The 22,085-nt window shown below is 50.0% G+C and overlaps 1 protein-coding gene across 3 annotated transcripts in view; it reads left to right on the top strand.

Moving 5' to 3' along the window:
• The first annotated feature begins 6,575 nt into the window (after window positions 1–6,575).
• The window catches only part of LIMK1 (LIM domain kinase 1), a 29,243-nt gene continuing 13,733 nt past the window's right edge, over window positions 6,576–22,085 (top strand). The window contains exons 1-6 of one of the 3 annotated variants that reach the window (XM_074189404.1): window positions 6,576–6,654; window positions 8,933–9,029; window positions 17,079–17,217; window positions 18,128–18,237; window positions 18,887–19,093; window positions 21,921–22,026. In XM_074189404.1, coding sequence (XP_074045505.1) covers window positions 6,597–6,654; window positions 8,933–9,029; window positions 17,079–17,217; window positions 18,128–18,237; window positions 18,887–19,093; window positions 21,921–22,026 — 717 coding nt within the window. In that variant the 5' untranslated portion in view covers window positions 6,576–6,596. Of the gene's footprint in view, window positions 6,655–7,478; window positions 8,039–8,932; window positions 9,030–9,108; window positions 11,894–17,078; window positions 17,218–18,127; window positions 18,238–18,886; window positions 19,094–21,920; window positions 22,027–22,085 lie in introns of those variants that run through there. The other 2 variants (XM_074189405.1, XM_074189406.1) reach the window with 2 other exon arrangements.

Below are 22,085 nucleotides of genomic sequence, written 5' to 3'. Positions count from 1 at the left end.
GAATATTAGTTAAAAGAGGGGCTTAATAGGTTATGTAAACATAGAAAAGGGGCCGCCAGGTGGAGCCATAGTGCAGAGCATCTAGATTCATCTTTCTGAATTCAAATCTGAACTCCGATGCTTAGTAGTTGTGTGACCTTGGGCAAGTCACTTAACTTTGTCTCAGTTTCTTCATCTGTCAAGTGAAGTGAAAGAGAAAATGGCAAACCACTCCAATATCGTAGCTAAAAAAAATCCCAAATGGAGTCACAAAGAGCTGGACATGACTGTGAAACAAGTAAACAACAAAAATGTAGACCAAAATCCTATGACCTTCTTTTCCAAATGGAGGGACTGACTAAATGATCCTGAGGTCCCTTCCAACCCTAGATCCAAGATCCTCCTAAGCCTAGGACATCTGACATGGAAGCCTATGGACCTTGATTAACATTCAGTGCCTACATTTCGAGGGGAAGGAAATGTTAAATTTCAGTAGAAATTAGTGAAAATAAAATGTCATTTTTAGATCCAAATTCCCATGAAATTTAGATTGAATCCCTTCCTCTAGATCTCCTGACATTGCATAAATGATTGAATGAAAATGAATAAATAAATGAAAGTATTAAGCCCCGACTACATGATAGACACTGCACTAAGAAACGGGAATACAATTTAGCCTTCTCTCTGAGGGATAGAGGACATATTACAAAAATATAATAGTGAAGACAAATCCTGCCTTATGGAATGTCCATTCTAATAAGTGGAGGCAATCGGTACAAGGGATTGCTGCCAAGGAAGGGTATTTTGGATAGTGATTGGAGTCACCTTCTGATCACTAGGACCTACTCTCCAACCATCCCACCCCAGAGGAAACAGTTGGTGGGTTCTTGCTCTTCATCATTAAAGACGATCTAAATGACATCACTATGTTTAAGACAAATGACAGTGTGTCCATCTGTGACTGATCAGACCAATAGGAGCTCAGAACCCTCTATCACAGGTTGGACACAAATGGTCCATGTGAACACCTGAGGTGGGTACTCTAAACTTAGGGATTTCATATTTCCTTTAAGCTGATTCAATTTTGCCTTCCCCACAGAGCACGGCACCCTTACTGATGAAGACACACCATACTGGGTGGTCTTGTGCCAATGTCTCCCATACTATACAATCAATTATAGAGTTCTTGAGACCTTCAGGATGTCACAGGATCACTTCTTCTGACCCCCTTGTGAGCACTCTCCCTGGGTAGAGTTCTCCATAAAATAGTCTTTTTGGCAATGTGTAAGTAAGGCATTCTAACATATCCAATCTATCGTAATTAAGCTCTCTGTAATAATATTAGAATACCAGGCAGTTTAGCTCAAGAAAGGACCTTAGCATTAGTATCTTCTCCTGCCAGGTGATCTTCAGACACTGCCTAAGACAATTTAAATGGAAGCCATTCAGTTTCCTGGCATGGCACTGTTCAATTATCCTGTTTTCACAGGCATAGAGCAATGAGGTCAACACAAGGGCTCTTGTAGACTTTCAGCTTGGTAGTCAGTCTCTTCTCTCCCACATTTTCTTTCAGAGCCTCCCAAATACTGAGCCACCCCACAGTATCCACCATCCTCTCCTACACCCCATCTGATAAGGTGAAATGTTTATCCTATCTTGTCAGTAATCCTGACCTTCATGAAATTTGGGTATCTTCTCTCCAAACCTGCCTTCCTGTTCCTTTTTATGTATTGGCTTCAACATTAGAGTGTAAATTCCTTAAGGGCAGAAACTGCTTATGCTTCATTTATATATCTATCAGTTAATCTAGATTCATCATTTTTCATCGCAAATCATTTACATCTATCTATATTTATTCATTGATGTATTTACACAACCATCCATGTATCTATCCTTTATTCATTTATTCATCCATCTATCTATTCATTTATCTCTCATCAATCTAACCATCATTTATCCATCTATCCATCCATTTTTCCATCATCTATTCATTTGTTCACCTCCATCTCTCTACTATCTAGATATCATCTAACTATATCAACTTATCTCTATTGGTGGATTAATATGTCTTTTCTAGTAGAAAAAGCAGTATTGATTTGATTTTGATTTTGATTCCAGAACTGGGAAAGAGAGAGGAAGAGCTGAGAAAGAGGGGAGGGAGGGGTCAGGTGTGATGGCTGGTAGAAAAGAGTTTGGAAAGATCCCATTTAGATACAGAGAATTATCCCCAGGCAGTCACAATGAAGACAGTGGGTGTAAGGAGGAGACCTTGGGACTCAAGTTCTGGAAGACCTCCCGAGCCTGGTTCCAGGGGGAAGGTAGCTGGTGAGATGGAAAACAAAGCAAACATAGTGCCTTGCTCCCTGTATAGGGTCTGCCCATCTTCTTTAACAAGGTCTTCTTACCACCATCTCTTGTGCATTAGTTGCAGAATTAAGTGACTGAAAATTATATTCTGATAGATGAAGCCCTCATGCTACATTACTAATGTGCCCATGATTTATTCCTACCTATCTCTCCATTAGTTGCTTGGTAATTTTGATGCTGTTGTCTGGTTCACTGAGACCTACATTTAGGGTTCTGTTAATCCATGGTGGGGCTGTCCTGAGATCAGGGTGGTGGGAAGAGGGACAAGTATGTGGCATTCTCAAGGAAACATGTGGTAGTGGACGCGCAGGTGTTGTGCCCAGTGGGCATGGAGGAGATTCAGCCTGATAGGACTCCTTGTTTTTGCTAGAAAGTTCCTCAAAATCCTCAAGCTTCCTGGTTCCTTCAACTAATTGGTTCTCAGTCTGCTTCCAAGTACTGCTCCATCATTGACTTCAGTACCTAAAGATAAAAAGCTATCCTTTGAAGGGAGAATGATGTCTCCTGGTTTTGCCCAGATCAGAAGAAATAGACTATCTGCTTGTGTCCTACATGTGATACCTCAGGAAAACCTAAGAAAGTTTCCCTTCACCTCAGTGTGTATGGCAGGGAGGGGGTCTCAGCAGGGGAACTTGGGACAAAAGGCTCTATGGGGGATCCTAGGATACTACTCCTATGCAAGGGCAAGAGCATCATGGAAGTAGCTTGTCAGGGGTGAAACATAACTTCCAATTCTTTCATTTTACAAAGGAGAAAACTGAGGACCACAAGGGGTCCAGGGTACTCTTAGATTACTGATGAGGAGGCACAAAGTTAGATTGGACCTTGGAGTAATTCAATTGGGGTGCAGGCCCTGAAGAGATGAAGCCTACCATGGGAGAGCTTTCTATCATTGGTTTTATTTTCTTTCTAATAAATTTTCATTTATATCTTTTGTTTCTACATTTCCTATATTCCTCCAATATCTTTCTTTCTTCCACCTCAGAGTCATCCCATATGATAAATTTTTTAAAGAAAAAAACAGAGTAAAATTAATAAATGGATCAAAAATGTCTGATAGTGTATGAAACGTCCTACACTTTCAATGATCGTGCTTTTTGTTTTTTTCTAATTTCATTGTTATGTATACTATTTTCATGATGGTGCCATAGTGAATAGAGCACTGAGCCTGGAATCAGAAATATTCCTCTTCCTGAGTTCAAATCTGACTTCAGACTGTTTGACTAGCTGTTTGACCCTGGCTAAGTTACTTTATTCTGTCTACTTCAGTTTCCTCATCTGTCAAAAGAGTTGGAAAAGGAAATAGCAAACCTTTACCAATCTTTACCAAGAAAACTCCAAATGGTGTCATAAAGAGTCAGACACAACTGTACAACATACTGTTTTCCTGGTTCTGCTTATGTCACTTAGCATCAGTTCATGTAAATCTTCTCAATGTGCTTCTCCATATCATTGTATTCATTGCTTTTTAATGTTATCATATCTCATCACATTCATGTACCACAATTTATTTAACAATTCCTCTATGGATGGGCATCTGTTTTGTTCCCACATCTTGGGGTTGCTTCCTACCTTAACTCATTATTCACGCTAACTTAGCACTGTGTTTAGTTGTTCCTGCAATGTTGAAGGAATGTCAGTAAGGGTTAACAGTCCCCCACTAAATTCTGGTGCCCTGATCCAAAGACCTGGCTACTTCATCCTCATTATAGGTCTGCTGCTCCTCATCAAGAAGGATGAGTTGGCCATCTCATTATTGTTTTAAGAGAATAACAGGAGAATTGCCAGGTCTTAGAAAGACTGAGGCTCCCTCACTAAGAGATACCATTTGCTGAGCTCTCATAGGTCAGGCTCAGTTCTGGGGGAGAATCAAGCTCTCTCAAATTCTGACTCTTTACGCTCCATCCCAGAGTCCAGGGGGAAATGCACTTCAAAGCTGAAAGTCTACCTCAAGTGTAGGGTCTCTTCAACAGTACTCAATATACAATGCAGATTAGTTATAGGGTAGCTATTTATTTCTTCCACACAAAAGAAACAAAACACCAAAGACTCATAATAACAAAGTCTTAAAATGTAATGCAAGAACCTACAATATCTTTATACATTCTCAGTTGGCTGAAAATCATCACATCAGAACATGGAACATTTAGCAAAACTGTTCAATAATCATTCCACCTTCATGTTGGTTCTTCCTGTCCAACATTTCCCTTAAGTTCCATGTCTTCTAGGACATGGAGGGACTTGGGCCCACCCTTCAGTCTGTAGTCATCCTTTCTCTGGAAAACCATTATCATGGTTGCAAGGAGAACCTGCTGCAATGAAACTGGGACCAACTGAGGGATCTAGGGGATTCCCAAGTTGCCAAACGCATGAGGTTTCCTTCAAGGTTGGAAACATCCCTTTCAGGATGAAGTTTTGGTTCCAGGTTCAGAGAGAGAAACAAGAGGGAGCAGCAGCCATGAGTGCGGGGGAGGGGTGATGGAGGCATTCCCTTCCCCCACCACCCCTTTCATGGCCTGGGAAGTTCCTGAGAGAAATCAGGAGAAGGGAAGATAAAAAGGTTAGAGAGCTGTCACTTCTCTTAAGGTCTATTGAGTTGGCTGTTTATGGTTCAGTGACCAATTCTCTTGGATGCAACCCATCAAGGGGGAGCCAGGAAGCCCATCCCCCATGGGACCAAAGCACATCAAAGCGCACGGTACAAATCACTTCACCCTGATTGGCTCCCATCCAGAATCCTCTCCAGGCGTCCTGATTCCTATCTGGCCACTGGACCCAGATGACTGGAAGAGAATGTGAGGCTGGTGGCTTAGCACAGCAACCCCTTACTCAAGTCCAATCCATAGCATCACCTCTCTGACGTCATGGCTTCTCTAGAATGAAGGACAAGGGGCAACTAGGTGGTGCACCGGCCCTGGAGTCAGGAGGACCTGAGTTCAAATGCAGCCTCAGACACTTAATGATCACCTTGCTGTGTGACTTTGGCCAAGTCACTTAATCCCATTGCCTTGTAAAAACCAAAAAAAAAAAAAAAGAAGAAGAATGAAGGACAACAATTTCTTCATCATCAGTGCAACTGAAGGGCCCACCTCAGAGCCTCTGCTCCAAGCGCGCCCCCCACACACCTATGAACACAAGCTCATGCTCTTACACACCAACACACTCTCTTACACACACATCCTCAAACATCCAAATAGAGGGCTCCCCCATCCAAGGCTCCCCCTGGTCCAGGAACCCCCCATCCAGGGCTCCCCGGCCCTGGACTTCCCCGGCTCGGGCCCCCCGCCCAGGGCAGCGCCTCCTCCCGCCCGCGTCTGCCGCCCCGAGCTCTCTTCATGGGCTGCACGGCGCCCCCAGCCCCGCCGCCCCTCTCCCAGCCCTGGGGCTTGGGGGCCGGGGGGGGGCAATCAGCCCACACACGAGAGACGCCCCCGGGCCCCCCAAAGTGGCGGGGCGGGGCGGGGCGGGGCGGGGCTGCCCTCCCGGGGGTCTTTCCCGACAATGACCTCGAAGCCCTTCCCCCCGCCCCTCCTAAGCCAAGCTCCGGGCTGGCGACGCCAAGGACTAGGGGGGCCCGAGCCCGACCGGGAGAGGCGCCTACGGGGTGCCGAGGGGAAAAGGGGGGCCGGGGGCGGGGCGGGGCGGGGCCAGACTGGGGGCCCTGGTCCAGATGGCCACGGGCCCCGCCCCGAGCCCGCCTCCAGGCCTCCGCGCAGGCGCCGCTAGGCTCCCGGGCCCGCCCCCGGCCCAGACCCCGCCCCCGGCCCCTCCGCGCAGGCGCCGCTAGGCTCCCGGGCCCGCCCCCCACCCAGGCCCCGCCCCCTGGCCCTTCGCAAGGCGCCGCTAGGGTCCAGACTCCGCCCCCCCCGGGCCCTGCCGCGCAGGCGCCGCTAGGCTCCCGGCCCCGCCCCCGGACCCAGACCCCGCCCCCGGGCCCTCCGCGCAGGCGCCGCTAGGCTCCCGGCCCCGCCCCCGGGCCCAGGCCCCGCCCCGGGCCCAGGCCCCGCCCCCGGGCCCTCCGCGCCGGCGCCGCCAGGGTCCCCACCCCCGCCCCGGGCCGGGCCCAGCCGCCGCCTCCGCCGCCGCCGCCGCCGCCGCGTCCCCGGCTCCCGGCCGCCGCCCCGCCCCCTCCGCGGCCCCGCGGCGCCCCGACCCCCGGCCCTCGCCCCCGGCCCGGCCCGGGGCTGCCGGCTGCGGCGCGGGGCGCCCGGCCCGGCCCGGCCCGGCCTCGGCCCGGCCCCGCCGAATGCATGAGGTTGATGCTCCTGTGCTGCACCTGGAGGGAAGAACGTATGGGAGAGGAGGAAGGTGAGCGGCGCCGCCCCCCGGGCCCCGGACCCCCGGGCCCCGGACCCCCGGGCCCCGGACCCCCGGGCCCCGGACCCCCGGGCCCCGGACCCCCGGACCCCGGATCCCCCGCCCCCCGGACCCCCGGACCCCAGATCCCCGGACCCCCGCGGGCCGGTGCCGGGGCCCAGGGCGCCCGACTCGCCCAAGGTCACGGGGGGCGGCTCCGGGGTCGCCCCGGGCCGCGGGCCCCGCCGGTGACCTTGGCCGTGAAGTGGGGCCGCGGCCCCGGGCGGCCGCCCTCCCGCCCCCCAAGCCAGGGCCGTTGGGTGGGTCAGTCCCGGCCCCCATTGCCCCCCAAGGCGGCCTCTCCCCCGCTCATTTGGGCGGTGGTCTCCGCTCCCCCAACCCCCACGCTCCTGCCCTCTCTCCTCCACCCGGGGCCCCACCGGCCGCCACGGAGCCCCCAGTGGGGGGCTGGCTCTGCACTTCCTGTGGGGGGTCCCGGGCCTCAGTGTCCCCTCCGCAGTGAGGGGCCTCCCGGCCCGGCCGGCGGCTGCGCCCGGGCTCCGCACCTTGGCAGGCAGAACGTCGCCTCTGAGGGGCATTGGGCAGACGTGGGTGAAGCCGGGCATCCCGGGCCCCCTGCCCTCTCCCCCTCCTCCCCTCCAGACCTCCTGGATCCCGCCAGGCACACCCTGGGGGGCCCGGGCAGACCCCAGATGCCGAGGCTTCCCGCCTTCCTAGCGCCCAGGAGCAGGGGGCCTCGGTGCTTTGTGAGATGAGGAGAGTGGGGGGCCGAGCCTCACCTAGGGAACAGCATTTGGGGGCGAGGGGCTAGTCTCCTGGCCCACAGAGCCATCCTGTTGGGTCCCCGTAGGCCTCGTGAACTCACCTGTGTAAGTTCATAAGAGCATAGACTTAGAACTGAAGGGGACTGTGAGATCACTGAAGCCATCATTTTACAGATAAGGAAACTGAGGCACAGAGGTTGGTTTTCCTGGGGTCTCACACACACGTAATGGAAGTTTGTAAGGCAGATTTTTAATCCAGAGGCACCTCCTTTCCATTCTTACCCCAGGTACCTTCCCACATGCCCCCAATACCCTTGCCATCTCTGTCACCACCAGACACATCCAGAGTAGCCCCAAGGAACCCAGCTCTTTGATCTGTACCCAACCTAGACCTGTTTCTGAGGCCAGGCCACCCCTGCTTTCCTAGGTTCTCCAAAACCAACTGAAGGTCATGGGATGTAGAATTACACACACCTTGGCTCCCCATTCCGTCGTCAAAGAACACTGAATGTCATGTCCCTGAAAAACTGGGCCATGGATGGTGACTGACCGTCTGTAAAACAGGAACACGATGCTGTCCTCTCTACCTTCAGGGGGATTGGGAGACTCTAGTGAGAGAATGAATGTTTAAAAAGCGTCCCAAGGTCCTTCCCAGTGCTTGCCTCATCCAGAAGACGGAGGTTCCTCCTCCGTAATGGAAGGAAATTGGTCCAGCAGCTCCCTGAGGGTTCCACCAACTCCAGAATCCAGAACTGGTGTGGGGAGGGCTGTAGGGATGACTAAGCACTTAGAGGAGACGCGCTTTCCCCCCTGCTTCTCCTCAGAATTCTCCAAGAGGAGCCCTCTGGGTTCTCAGTGGTCTTCAACCTCATGGGAGGGACGATGGGGGATCCGGGCAGGGGGCACACCTGATTCTTCCCTACCTTGGGCTTCTGCCTCCTTTCTGGAAATGAATCCCCGACTCAGAGACCTGGAGGTGGTAGAGACTTCAGAGATTGTCAAGTCCTCGTGTTACCTAGGGGCGAGCTGAGGCCGGAGATGGACTATAGCAGCCCCAACCCAGCCTAGCCTAGTCCACTCTCTAATTTCAGAGTCTTCCCTTAGGAATGACCCAGGGGACCAGAGTCAGGGACCCCAGACCACCTTCATGGTATTAGGGACCAACACGCTGGCCCTCCTTGGGATGGATGGGGAAGGAGGGGAAGAATCCCTACCCTTCTCTTCATTTCTCCTCTTTGAGAAGGTGAGCCAGAAACCTTGAGGGCAGGAACTGTGTTGGTTTTATCTGTTTTATAGTAGGCTCTTAGAGAATGCTGATTGATGGACCCATCCTGTTCTCCTTTCCCTTCCCCCTGCCCTGACTAATCCTCCCTGAAGGCCAGGTCCAGATGGCAGAGGACAGGGTCCTGCTCAGGCCCTGCCTGCCATGGGCCAGGAGAGGGGTGGGCATCATGCCCACCTCACTCACCATCTCCCTCCTCCCTCATCTGCCCCTCCCCTTACAGGAAGTGACCTGCCCGTGTGTTCAAGCTGTGGCCAGAGCATCTATGATGGGCAGTACCTCCAGGCCTTGAATGCTGACTGGCACTCAGACTGCTTCAGGTAGGACTTGGGGGGAGGGCAGGAAAGAGGGAGAGAGGGAGGGAAGAAGAAGGGAGGGAGGCAAAGAAGGGGAGATATTCTCCTGGCACCTGTTAGGGCCCAAGATCCCCAGCAGAGCTAAGAAATGCCCTGGGGCAGGGCAGGGACCAGATCTGAATTACTTTGATATGGGCATCTCTCCATAGAAGACTTTCTTCCTTTCACCATGGTGGCCCTGCTCCCTGTTTGCCATTTCAAGTCTTAGGAAGTGGCCTGAAAAGTGAAGGGACTGGCCAGAGGCAAGACTCAGATCAAGACATCCTATCCCTGAGTTGGGCTAACTGGTCACCCACCACCTCAGGCTGCAGCTCGATGGCCAAACAGACCCCACTAAACAAAATATCTACACGATGTAGAAAGGATGTTGGATTTTGAGGTAGGAGAGCCAGGCTCCAAGTTCAGCCCCAGATTCCCTATTTTGGGGGAACTGCCCTTTTGGGGCCTTAGTTTTTTTTTTTATAAAAAGAGGATGGACTAGATGGCGTCTCGTGTCCCCTGGATGAGCCAGAGTCCTGGAGAGACTATATGGATCACACAAATTAAACCTTGTAAAGTGCTTCACCAACCAGGTAGAGAGGGAGATGTACACACCCATCTCTACTTAGAAATGAGCGTTATGGTTTCCAGTGGATATCTGCCACGCCAGCCTACAGCTAGGGCAGTGTCCCAGACCCCTTTGGCCCAGGAGCTCCTGGGCCACTCTACAGACCCTTCTCAGATTCTCTTCTCAAATGAACTCAATAAAAGATGTAGAAAATTCATGATATTGACATGGTTAGCAAATATTTTTAAAAACAAGTTCACAGAGCCCAGGCCTAAATGGACATGGTGGAAAGATGTGGAAGGGTCCGAGGGAGTGGATTCAGAATGACCAAACCTTGATCTAGTCCATGGCAAACCTCCCCTCTAGTGGAGGGCCACGGGGCTTTGATGGGGCAGAGAGTCTTGGACCTGGAGGTGAAGTCCTTGTTCTACCTTGTGTTTTTCATAGAATAATAGATTGACCCCTGGAAGGGAACTCAGAGGTCATCATAACAAAAAGGGAAGCTGAGGCCCAGAGATAGGATATGACTTAGCTAAGGTCACCCAGATAGCAAGCATTAGGGGACAGGATCTGCTCCCAACTGCTCTTGCCCCTAGGCCATGCCAGGCCTGGGGGCCTCCGTGCTGGGAATAAGGATGGGTCTGGAGAAAGTAGGGTGCCCTAAGAGGAAGAGACCATGTTACTGATTCGATGTGGGATCTTGGGTCAGTCATTTCTTCTGGGTCTCAGTTTTCTTCTCCTGAAAGAACCCTAAGATGCTGTGATCTAGATGGCAAGGATAAGGATGGGGCAGAGGCCTAGGGCTGGACACTTGGGAACCTTGTGGCCCAGCCCCATCCTGAACAGCCTTGGGGAGACCCTGTCTTCCAGGCTGCCAGTGTCTCCAGATCACACCTGCCTAGCCCAGAGTTCTCCTTGAGGGCCTGGCACACATTTGCCATCCCAGCAATGAGTTGAAGACAACTCAAGCCCAGAGAGTTTCCCAGAGCAATTCACCCCCCCCACCCATTGGAGGGCACCTCCTTCTAGGCTCCTGGTAACCCCTGCATTGGATCCAAGGGGCAGGACTCAGTCTGTGCTATTCTAGAAAAATGCAGATCAACAGGATGGACAGTGGAAAGGTCCCTAGAGAGCATCTATTCCAGGCACTTCATTTTAGAGAGGGGGTACCGAGGCCCAGAGAGCAGAAGGGGCTTGCCCTTGGTCGCCCAACAGTAAATGTCCAAGGCAAGAATCAAACCTAATCCCCCTGTATTTAAACTATAGCCTATATCGAAACCTTGGTCTTCAGGCTCCAGAGTCAGTGTTTTCCCCCTCTCTACCTGATTGGCCTTGGACCTGCTGTGGGTCTCAGTTTCCCCACTTATAAAAGGAGGATTAGGGTAGATTAAATAGTCTTTGAGGACCCCGTAGCCTCATATGGACCTAGGAACCCAGAACTGAACTGCTACACAGAAAAATAAGCATGTATTAAGCCAACCTCACATTTATCAGCATTTATATATAATAGTAATAAATTGAATTGAATAAATTATATAATAATGAGAAAATAAATAATGAATTTATATTTTGACTATTCACCCTCTCTGTGCCTTAGTTTCCTCATGTGTAAAATGAGGGGGGCTAAATGACCTCGAAATGCCCTTCCAGTTACAGTTTTCTGATCCACCCTGACCTTGGGTAAGTTAACTTTATTCTCAGGTTCCTTATAAAATGAAGGGGCCAAGTTCTAAAGCTAAGAGCCTGTGCAGGAGGACCTTGGAACAAGGACTTTCTGGGAATGGTAACCAGTCACCACTTCCCAGGCCTCATCTGTAAAATGAGAAGTTGGACTCTGAGGCCCTGCCAGCACTTATCCAGTGGTCCTAGAGATGGGTGCCATGTCAGGTAGTACTAGTGGGTGATCAGGGAAGGCTGATAGCTCTTGCCCCTGTGCCTATGTCACCTCACCTCAAGCCTCCTCTAAAACCTAACTGGCACAGGAACTTGCCAGCATTTTTAAAATGCACTTCTTGGAAAGTTGGGGAGAGGAGAAGAAGCCTTCCCCACATTTTCTCCTTTCTCCCATGCCTTGCCTTCTCCCCCTGAGCCTGTGGCCACACTAGCCCCACCCCTGGGTGCAAGGTTTCTAAGTTCATAGACTAGGGCTGGAGGGGGGTTGGAGTGGTGAGTCCTGACCACGCCTCAGCTTCCTCTTTGGTCCCTAACTTCCCCGGAGGCCACAGCTACAGAGGATGCTGGCTTCAACCCTCAAGAGACGTTATTTCCTCGCCAGGGCCAAGTAAGTTAGAACAGACCCTTCTCCCCTCCAGCTCCCAGTGGGGTGGCCACCTTGGGGCTTCTTCATCCGAGGTAACCTGTGCTCTTCCCTAACTCCTCCCCCTCCCAGAGTTGTGGCAGAGGAAGGAAGGGGGTGGGGGGGTACCAGGTCTGGGAAGCCTTGGAGAACTGAAACATGGCGACTGGATGAAGGAGATGAGTGGCTATGTCAGCCGGACCAGGGAGCTCTGGGGCCTGAACACCCTGGTCTAAGGGCCTCTGCCCTCACCCATCCCAAAGAACACCAGGGCTGTCGATGTGTCTGACCAGGGTTAGTCCAATCCATCCCCTCCATGAATCATGGTGGAAGTCTGGTGTCAGAAGTCTTGGTTCAGATCCAAGTCCCTCAGTTTCCTTGTCTGTCAAATGAAAGATCAGGGGTTTGTCACTGGTGATCTTTGAACTTTAAAAATATATATATATTGGGGCAGCTAGGTGGCACAGTGGATAGAGCACCGGCCCTAGAGTCAGGAGTACCTGAATTCAAATCTAGACTCACACACTTAATAATGACCTAGCTGTGTGACCTTGGGGAAGTCACTTAACCCCATTGCCTTGCAAAAACCTAAAAAACAAACAAACAAATATATGTATGTACATATATATAGAGAGAGAGAGAGGGAGGGAGAGAGAGAACTATTTGTTATATAGTTAGTTTCTTCTATGATTCTATGTATTTTATTTGATTTGTTTATAAACGTGATTCTGAGCCAGGGGCCCCAGGCTGCTGTCAAAGGGCATATTCACCCCTAGACTCCATGGTCTCTGAGCACCTTCCAGCTCTAAACCAGACCTAGGATGAGGTGGTATGAGATGGCAGGGCCCGGTGATATGTGAGGGACAGCCTGGGGGAGGGGCTGGTCAGGGGGCACCCCAGAGCCAGCAGACAGTCCTTGGGCTGATCCATGCCGGGGCATGAACTCTAAGCTCACAACCCTCAGGAGCTCTCCTATGACTGCTCCCTTTCCTGCTGGAGAACCACCTGCCCCTTTGAAATCAGAGCTTCTCCCTTGGACCTTGAATGGAGGCTGGATTAGCTGGGTGACCAGCCTCCAGCTCAGCCTTCCCTCCCTTCTGGATTGGAGGATAAGAGATTCAGTTTATGATCTTATTTAATCTTACTCCTCACCCAAAAGTCCTGATATTATTTATCAGATCTCTTCATTTCATAGAAAAATAAATGGATTTCCAGAAATGGAAGAGACTGGTCCAAGGTCACCCAAGTGGTAATTGGTAGCAGAGCTGCGTTCTCGTCTTTTTTTACCTCTAGGCTGCTCCAGGAGGCTGTACCTTCTTCAGTCCAGGGTCCTGAGCAACTCTGACCTCTTCCCTCCCTTCCCCATCAGCTTTCTGGTTATTCTTGGCCAAAGCTCCCTTTGACCACTGAGCCAAAAACTTCCGGCATCCTCTGGGTGGCTCATCCCTCTGGAAGCAGAGGCTTCCTGGGCTCTGGTGCCAGGTCTCTGTGGCTGCCACTACCTCTCCTGTTGAGGGTCCCCTCCCAGCTCCCATTCTGTGGAAAAGCTGGAGACCCTCAGAGGGAGGGGATGGAGTTAGAGTGGAACCCCCTGGGAGGCAGGGAAAGGATCAGATCCAGTCGGTCCCTCTTGTGCCTATTTGGAGCATCTCCATATGTCACCCTGGGGTGGATGTTCAGTGCAGTTAGCAAGCCTCTATTAAGCCCCCTCTGTTTGCCAGGCCAACTTTCTTGGAATACCCACTTTTTAAAAATGAACCACCTTCTCCTCTCAAGGAGTTTCCCCCACTTGGTAAAGTAGAAGACCCAAGGAGAAGTAAATGCAATTTTTTTTTTTTGGAGAGGAGAGCGCTTTCTGGAGAGAGTGCTTCTGAGCTGAGTTTTCAGGAAAACTAGGGATTCTTGAAGAAAGGAAAACATTTTAGGACTGGAGAAAGAAAGGGAGATAGGAATGTGACCACAGGAGCTGAGAAAGATGGGTGGCAGGTGGACAGGAAAGGGCTCTGAAGGCCAGTCTGGTTAGAGGTCAAAGAATTGTCAGAAGCTTTTGAGCTGAGGCCTGGCTTGGTCAGATTTATGCTTTAGAAATATCTGTGTGACCTAGAAAGGAATGAGGCTGGAGTCAGGAAGGCCAGGTAGGAGGCTGTTAACTGTTCCCCGGGTGAGAGCTCAGTGAGGAGAGATAAGGGGCAAGTGGGAGAGACAGATAAAGAAGGGAATGACTAAAAGGAGGCTCCTAGAGGATAGCTGACGACTTGCCTCCAGCCTCCAAGGTTAGCCCAGCTCAAAAAATGTTGCCCTAGTTGGGCAATCTCAGGCTTCTCACTTCCCGTTCCGGGCCTCAGTTTCCCTCCTCGTGGAAGGGATGAGACTATCTTTAGGGTTGTTTTCAGCTACAGAAGGAGAAGCTTTGGGTTTTCCCTGATAGCCTGCTGTGATGGGGGACTCACGCTCCTGTGTTTCACATCCGATTTCTCAATGTGTCCTCACTGTCTGGGCCGGAGGCCTGACGTCACCCACCCCCTTCCTCCCGCGCAGTGTTCACCAGCAGAGGGAAATGTGATGAAAGATTGGAAGAGTGGATCCTGAATGGAGGCTTCTAAGCTCCTGGTTCTCAAAGAAAGGGCTTTGAGGGGCCAGGGGTGGCAGGACTGGGAGGGCTGGGGACCATGTGGCCTTGGGGAGCTGGCATCCTTCTTTGTAAACTGAGGCAGTCCAGGATGGGAGACTGCTAAGGCTTTCCCTGCTGTTATTCTTAGAAGGGCCAAAGAAAGCCGGGGCCGGGGGAGGGGGGAGGTACCCCTGGTCATTTTGCTGCTCTCCCCACCCCCCCCCAGGTCCCAACCCCATCCACAGGGGGATTTCTGGGAAAGCTGGGCATCTGCATCCCTTTCTGGGCAGAGGCTTGGGGAGGGGGAACAGACCGGAGTGAGGCCCATTGGTGTGGGTGGGCTGGACTTAGTGGAGTTGCTGGGCCCGCCCCCACTGGTCCTGAGCCGCCATTGGCCAGACTAGCCCTGCCTGGGTTCAAGTTCGCCACTGAGCTCTGGGATGACATCATGTAGGTGGGGGAGTCCTGAGAGCCACGTTTCTTCTCTCCCCTCCCCCACTACTATGCTGTTTTGGACCCCCCCAAACAATGCAGAGCTGGTAAATCCCTCCCTCCCCCCAGCTCTGCTCTGGGAGGGGGGCTGGCTGGGCAGAGGTGTGGGCAACCCCTCCCCCAGAGCCCCAGCTGCAGCCCAGACTGCGGCAGCTCCTTCCCTCTGTCTCCTGGGCTCTTTGGGGGGATGGGGGGTAGAAGGTGGGGAGATGGATAGAGGGAGGAAGCAGGGAAGTACTGGCCTCCCAGACAATGAGGAACTGGCTGGCTGCCTCTTAAAGAGACAGCCTCACGATGGCTCTGGGATGCCGCAGTCCCTCCCTCCTGCCCTCTCAGGCTCCCCCCACCTCCGCCTCCTCTCCCTCCTCCTTCTCTCCTTCCTTCCTGTTTGGCCAGACAGCTATTCCCTTTCTGTCCCCCTTTCCCCCAAGCCTGGAGAATTCCAGCTCTGCTACTTAATCAGGCCCAAGCCCAAGGGGTCCTAGCTCAGGAGGGGGGATCTCAAGTTGCAGTGGCCTGGCCACTGCTGTCATGGACCTGGCTTCCTGGGGAGGAACCTGAGTAGCTTGGGAAAGACAGATCATGTTCCAACCTCAGGGGCCAGTCCATTCCCAGCTTCCCCAGCTGGCTTCCTTTCCTACCTTTGTACAAATAAAAAAGCTCCAATCCTAGAGTGCAGAGACCTTAGATCCCCAGTTAGCTAGCTGTGTGATCTTGGGCAAGTCTTGAAGCAACCTACCTAGGCCTCAGTTTCCACAGCTGTAAAATGAGGATTTTGTATAAGATGCCCTCTGCAATGCCTTCCCAGCTCTTGAATGATGATATTCTGTTGAGATGGCCTTGAAAAGTCCAAATGGACACTGTGGCCATACTTTGCCTCCAGGGACACCCCCAGCCAGTGGGCCTCTCCTGAAGGCCTCCTTTCCTTGAGGAGAAACCTGCTGCTCTCATTTAGGGGAATTTGTCTCCAGATGAAGTTTCTTTGTCTACAAAATAAGGAGACTCCCAGAACCTGGTCTCTTAACTGCTTTTTTGTTTGTTTGCCATAAAAAAAAAAACAATCTGTTCTAGCCTGTGGATTCTTTTGCAATATCATATGTTTAAATGCACGAAATAAAATCCTTAATATCACAAAGGAAAATATTGAAATACAGTGATTCAGTAATTAAAAAAAAAATTCTGCCACCCCAGCCCAAGAAACTCTGGTGCAAGGGGTCTCTAAAGTCTCTCCCCTCTCCAGAGCTTACTAGGAGATGGCACAGTACAGATTGCCCAAGTCATGAGGTCAAAGGTCCTGAGTTTTAACTCTAGCTCTGGTCCCTGGGGGATCTCAGGAAGATTTTTTTAATGTCTCTGAATTTCAGTTTCAGCTGATGGATCTAGAGCAGGGAGCAACCTCAGAGGCATCTGGTCCCAGCCTCTCATTGCACAGATGAGAAAACTGAAGCCAAGGGGCTGTTTGCCTAAGGTTATAGAGATGGGAAGGAAGGAAGAACCATAGTGGGATTTGAACCCTGTTCCTGGACCTTAGTCTTCACTTTCACATATCACTGGTTTCACCTTTGCAGGATGAAGGGATCAGAGCAGATGTTCATCAAGTGCCTGAGAGTTCAAAATCTTATCTTATTTTTTGGTTTTTTGCAAGGCAATAGGGTTAAGTGACTTACCCAAAGTCACACAGCTAGGTAATTATTAAGTGTCTGAATCCAGTTTTGAACTCAGTTCCTCCTGACTCCAGGGCCAGTGCTCTATTCACTAAGCCACCTAGCTGCCCCCAGGAGCTCAAAATCTTATGAACAAAGAGTCAGAAACTTAGATGTTCTCTTAGGTCCCTTCTAGCACTAAAATTCTCTGGTTGGGTTATCTAGATCTGGCATTTTTTTTCCCCATACCTCTCAAATAAAATCCAATTCCAAGACCATTGTTGTTTCCTTGGGGTATGCCCTGCCAGTGTAGACTGGGAGTACTCCCTTCCAAATGCTGATGGTTCTTCCTGGAGGGTCAGAATGTGAGGCGTACATGGTGGACATGATACCCATCCTAGCCTCCTTCTTGTCTCTGGCCCAGGTGCTGTGAGTGTGGCGCCTCGCTCTCCCACCAGTACTATGAAAAGGATGGGCAGTTGTATTGTAAGAAGGATTATTGGGCTCGCTATGGTGAATCATGCCACGGCTGCTCCGAGCAGATCACGAAAGGATTGGTCATGGTAAGTACCCCTACACACACACATTATCTTGGGGGCTGCTCTATCCTGGTTTTACGTTTCCACTTCCAATACACTCTCAGTCTCTTTATTGTCCATACCTAGCCCTCTCTCTTCTGTGATAAGTCCTTTGTCTTTATGTCCATAGTTTGCCTTTAAGAATTTTAGATCTCTGAGCAGCCAGCTAAAAGCTGATTCAACTTTCTCAGAGCTCTTGGCTTCTAGAAGGTAGGGCTCATGTCCTTTGTGAACTTTATATTTCTGCTAGTACTTAACACAGTGTTCTGCATACAGTGACTGTTTGATGAAGAACTATAGTGTGGATGGGATGGATTAATAATAGATGTTTGAATGAATAGATGACTGGATGGATGAATGGATGGATGGATGGATGGATGGATGGATGGATGGATGGATGGATGGGGATGGATAGAAGGATGGGTAGGTGGATTTTTGATGGATGGATAGAGGGTGAATGATGATTGGATGGATGGATGATGGACAGTTGGATGGCTGATGGATGATTGATGAATGTTTGGATGAACAGAGAAGTGGATAGATGTCGATGGATGGATGATGGATGTTTGGATGAATGGATGATGGATGGTGAGTATTTGGAAGGATGAGTGATGGATGTTTGAATAAATAGATTATTAGATGGATGGTTGAGTAGGTAGATGGATGAATGGATGGATGTTTGAATGAATATGTTAGTGGATGATTGATGAATGTTTGGATGTATAGATGGATGGAGGGAGGGGTAAATTAAGTTGGATCATTGAATCAGTGATGGACAGAAGCTGAGGAAAATTTGGAGGCCCTGGCTAGGAGAAGGGCATTGAGGATAAGACTGTGCCCATCAAGGGGAAAGAGGGCAGACTCCAAACACTTGTCTTTCTACCTGTGTCTCCAGGTGGCAGGGGACCAGAAGTACCATCCTGAATGTTTCATCTGTCTCACATGTGGGGCCTTCATTGGGGATGGGGATACCTATGCCCTGGTGGAACGATCCAAGCTGTACTGGTGAGTTTAGACCCAGAGAGTGGTCAAGACAGAAGACCCAGGTTTCTGGCCTTGTTTTGCCAACAAGTCCTCTGTATATCATTGAGCATGTCATTTTGGGGTCTCAGTTTTCCCCCTGGGGATGGCTAAACTAGATTACTGTTTCCCAAACCAAGGTTTCTTACAGATGGCAAAATAGATAATCTTCCATGGCCTCTAGTCCTCACCATTGAAAGCCTTCCAGAGCTCTCTCTCCATCAGTCGACAATCATTTATGAAGGCAGGGAACACAAGAATAGAGAATGGAGCAATCTCTCCTCACAAAGAGCTATTCTTTAGGATTAGGAAAATATCTACATTATCAATTACAAAGTAAATAAATACTTAATATACATAAAGTTGTATATGATGGAGACCTAGAAATGAGGAAGAAGATGAAACCTGAGATTGGGGGAAGGTAAAAATTATGTATTTATCCTAATGAAGTTTTTTAAAGATTCATAACCATTTGTCCCCAAAACAGTGGATTCACCAGTCCTTAAGAGTTCTTCTTGGATATAGGCTGGGAGACTAGGACTAATTAGGACACATCTTACCAAGCTTTCTTTTTTCTCCCTTTGTCTGATCTCTGTCTTTCCTCCTCTCTCCTGGCTGCCTCCGCCCTCCCCAGTGGGCATTGCTATTACCAAATGGTGGTGACTCCGGTCATCGAGCAAATCCTGCCTGACTCGCCGGGGTCCCGCCTCCCCCATACAGTCACCTTGGTGTCCATCCCAGCCTCTGCTGATGGAAAACGAGGACTCTCTGTGTCCATCGACCCACCTTACGGCCAGCCGGGCTGTGGGTCTGAGCACTCCCACACTGTTCGAGTTCGTGGGTGAGCATCCCTCTTGGGGCTCCTCAGGGGATGGGAGGGCAAAGGTGGGGCCCTCTAGGGGCACAGCTCATGTGGTGTTTATTTCAGCCTAAGGACTAGGAGGAAGAGAATTGGTCCTGGGACCAGGATTTTAAAAATATGAATAAGGACTTCTTGCGAACCACAACTAGGAGATTTAAGCTAAGCATTGGGCAAGAACTAAAAACTCAGCTATCTTGGTTTTGGTCTTGGGGTGTTCAGGCAGGGAATATGGTGCAAGGTCCCAGGCACAGGACACTGCAGAGTTTGAGGATTGGAAGAAATGTCACTGAGTCACTGATCATGGTAGTTCAGCCCTTGTCAAACCAAGGGAACACACACACACACACACACACACACACTACACACACTACACACACTACACACATGTATGCTCACACACACCCCTGTAATGATCATCTAGGATCTGTTCGGGAGCTTACCACCTCTCCAGGTCACCATGTCCACTTTGGAACAGCTCCCATTGCTAGAAAATGTTTCCTGTCATCAAGTCCAAATGCTACTTCCCATCATGACTGATTCTTCCCTCTGAGGCCAAACAAAGCAAATCTAGTCCTTTTTCCCTATGAAAGTCATTCAGATCCTTGAAGACAATGGTCATGCCCCTCTGAGTCTTCTCTTCCCCAGCCTGAACGTTTCCATTTCCTCCATGCTATCATCATACAACATGGACTCAAGCGCATCTTTCTTACCTTCCTCTGGACAATCTCCAATTTATCAATATCCATCTTAAACTGTGACATGCTGGGTTGTACTCTGAGCAAGACAATGGAGGCTAAGCTCCTGATTGCTAGAAGCTCAACCTTTCTTAATACTGCTGCCCCATCAACCTCCAGAGTAAGGTGCTGTCTTCTGACCTGGAGTAGCATTTCCATTTCTGGGCACACTTGTAAATTGGAGAATGTCCAGAGGAGGGCAGCTAGGATGGTTGCCAGGGCTGGAAACCAGTCTATTGTTGAAGGGAGTGGGGAGATTTAGACTGGAGAAGAGGAGATGTGGGGGTGCGGCAGATGGGGACAGAGGCAGACACCATACAGGGGAGGGATATTAACTGTTTTCAGATGCCAGTATGGATGTAATCTGGACAAAGGATCCAACTTGTCCTGCTCGGTTCCTGAAAAGGGAACTAGGAGCAGTAGGTGGAAGTTATAGGGAGGAAGATATGGATTCAGTATAAGATGATATAATGATAAATATATATTAAGACTCTTCTATGGGGGCGGCTAGGTGGCACAGTGGATAGAGCCCAGGCCCTGGAGTCAGGAGGACCTGAGTTCAAATCTGACCTCAGACACTTCGTAATTACCTAGCTGTGTGGCCTTGGGCAAGCCACTTAACCCCACTGCCACAAAAACCTTAAAAAAAAAAAAGATTCTTCTTTGGCACCGTGTTTAACACTTTACAATATAATCTCATTTGATTATTATAATAACCCTGGGAGGGAGGTGCTTATTACTCTCGTTTTATAGTTGAGAAATCTGAAGCAGATGGAGGTTAAGTGACTTTCTCAAGATCAAACAGCTGGATTTGAACCTCAATCTTCTTGACGCTAGGGACTGAAATATGTTTGAACTGTTAAGTGCTATCCAACAGTGGATTGAGCATTTCCTGAAAGTCCTGAGCTGCCCAAGCAGAGGCTAGAGAGAGTGCCATCTGGTGGGCTCTGGTATAGTTAGGGAGTTGAACTAAATGATTGCTGAAAGGTTTTGTCCGATTCTGAAATTTGACGATTCCCCCCCCCCAATTCTTGACCTTTTATGTTCTCACAGGGGCAAGAAGCTTAGCAATCCAATCCTATTGCCCTAGAGAAAGAGAGAGCCAAGGGTTGTGCTCACTATTCGCTCAGGCCCGTCAGTGAGCATTGCCGCCCCTTCCCTCCAGCTCTCAACCAATAGACAGCCACTTTTATTAACAAACTGCTTCAGGAAGAACACTGGGGAGAGAGACCAGGACAAAGAATAAAATTACCTACCCTCAGGAAGCTGCCATTCTAATGGGGAGCTAAGGTCCAATGGGAAGGAGGCAGAGTCCAACCTCAGACACCCTGGTTTGTCTGAGTTTGGGGAAGGAACCTTATGGAATGGGACCTGCCTCGTTAACATCTTTGCTTCCTAGAATTTCAGCCCTTTCCCCCCAGTCTTTTCCTATGAATGCATCTTTTTATTTTAATTAACTGAAAGCATGATTAAACAGAAAGGATGTGTAATTTAGAGCAAAGTTGTGGGTTCAAGTGGCAGCTCTGTGGCTTACTATCTGTGATATCGGCCTCGGTTTTCTCATCTACAAAATGAGAGGGTTGGACTAGGTGAGACTAGTAAGTCTTGGGTAGGTGAGACTCAGTTAAGTGGTTGAGACCCAACTGGTCAAGGCAGAAAATTGATTGGTAGTTCTGAGATTTTTCTCCTCTCCAGCCAGGCCCCACCTATTGGAACTAGCTAAGTCTTCCTACTACTCCTGGTTCTTTTTGGTAGGCTAAGAGGAATAAGTCAAATCCCTCTTCTATGCGTTAAGCAATTATGATCCCACTCGGCAGTGTTCTGACTGTCAGGACCCCTAGTGAGAATCCAAACCTGGCTGCTGGCCTCCGTTTGTTGGTGCCCTCGGTCCAGCTTTGACCAGCAGTTAAGATTTGAGTCCAGGCCTTTATTGCTCTCTAAGGATGGTTTCCTCTTCTGTGAAATGTGGGAGTTGGTCCAGATGATTCTTGTGGTTTCCTTTCATTCAAATATTCCATGACTGCATGGCAGTTGCTGCTCTGTCCAATTCTTTCTCTTCTCTTGTCCTGTAGAGTGGACCCAGATTGCATCAGTCCAGATGTGAAGAACTCCATCCACATTGGAGATAGAATCCTAGAAATCAATGGTACTCCCATCCGGAATGTCCCCTTAGATGAGGTATTCCTCGCAATGGGGTCTTTCAGCCTCTGCTCGAGGTGGGCGGAAGGGGTAAATGG

This window comes from Macrotis lagotis, chromosome 5, assembly GCF_037893015.1.
Source record: "Macrotis lagotis isolate mMagLag1 chromosome 5, bilby.v1.9.chrom.fasta, whole genome shotgun sequence".
Taxonomy (NCBI): domain Eukaryota; kingdom Metazoa; phylum Chordata; class Mammalia; order Peramelemorphia; family Peramelidae; genus Macrotis; species Macrotis lagotis.
Note: the sequence above shows the minus strand (reverse complement) of the source record. Positions and strands in the feature narration are given on the sequence as shown.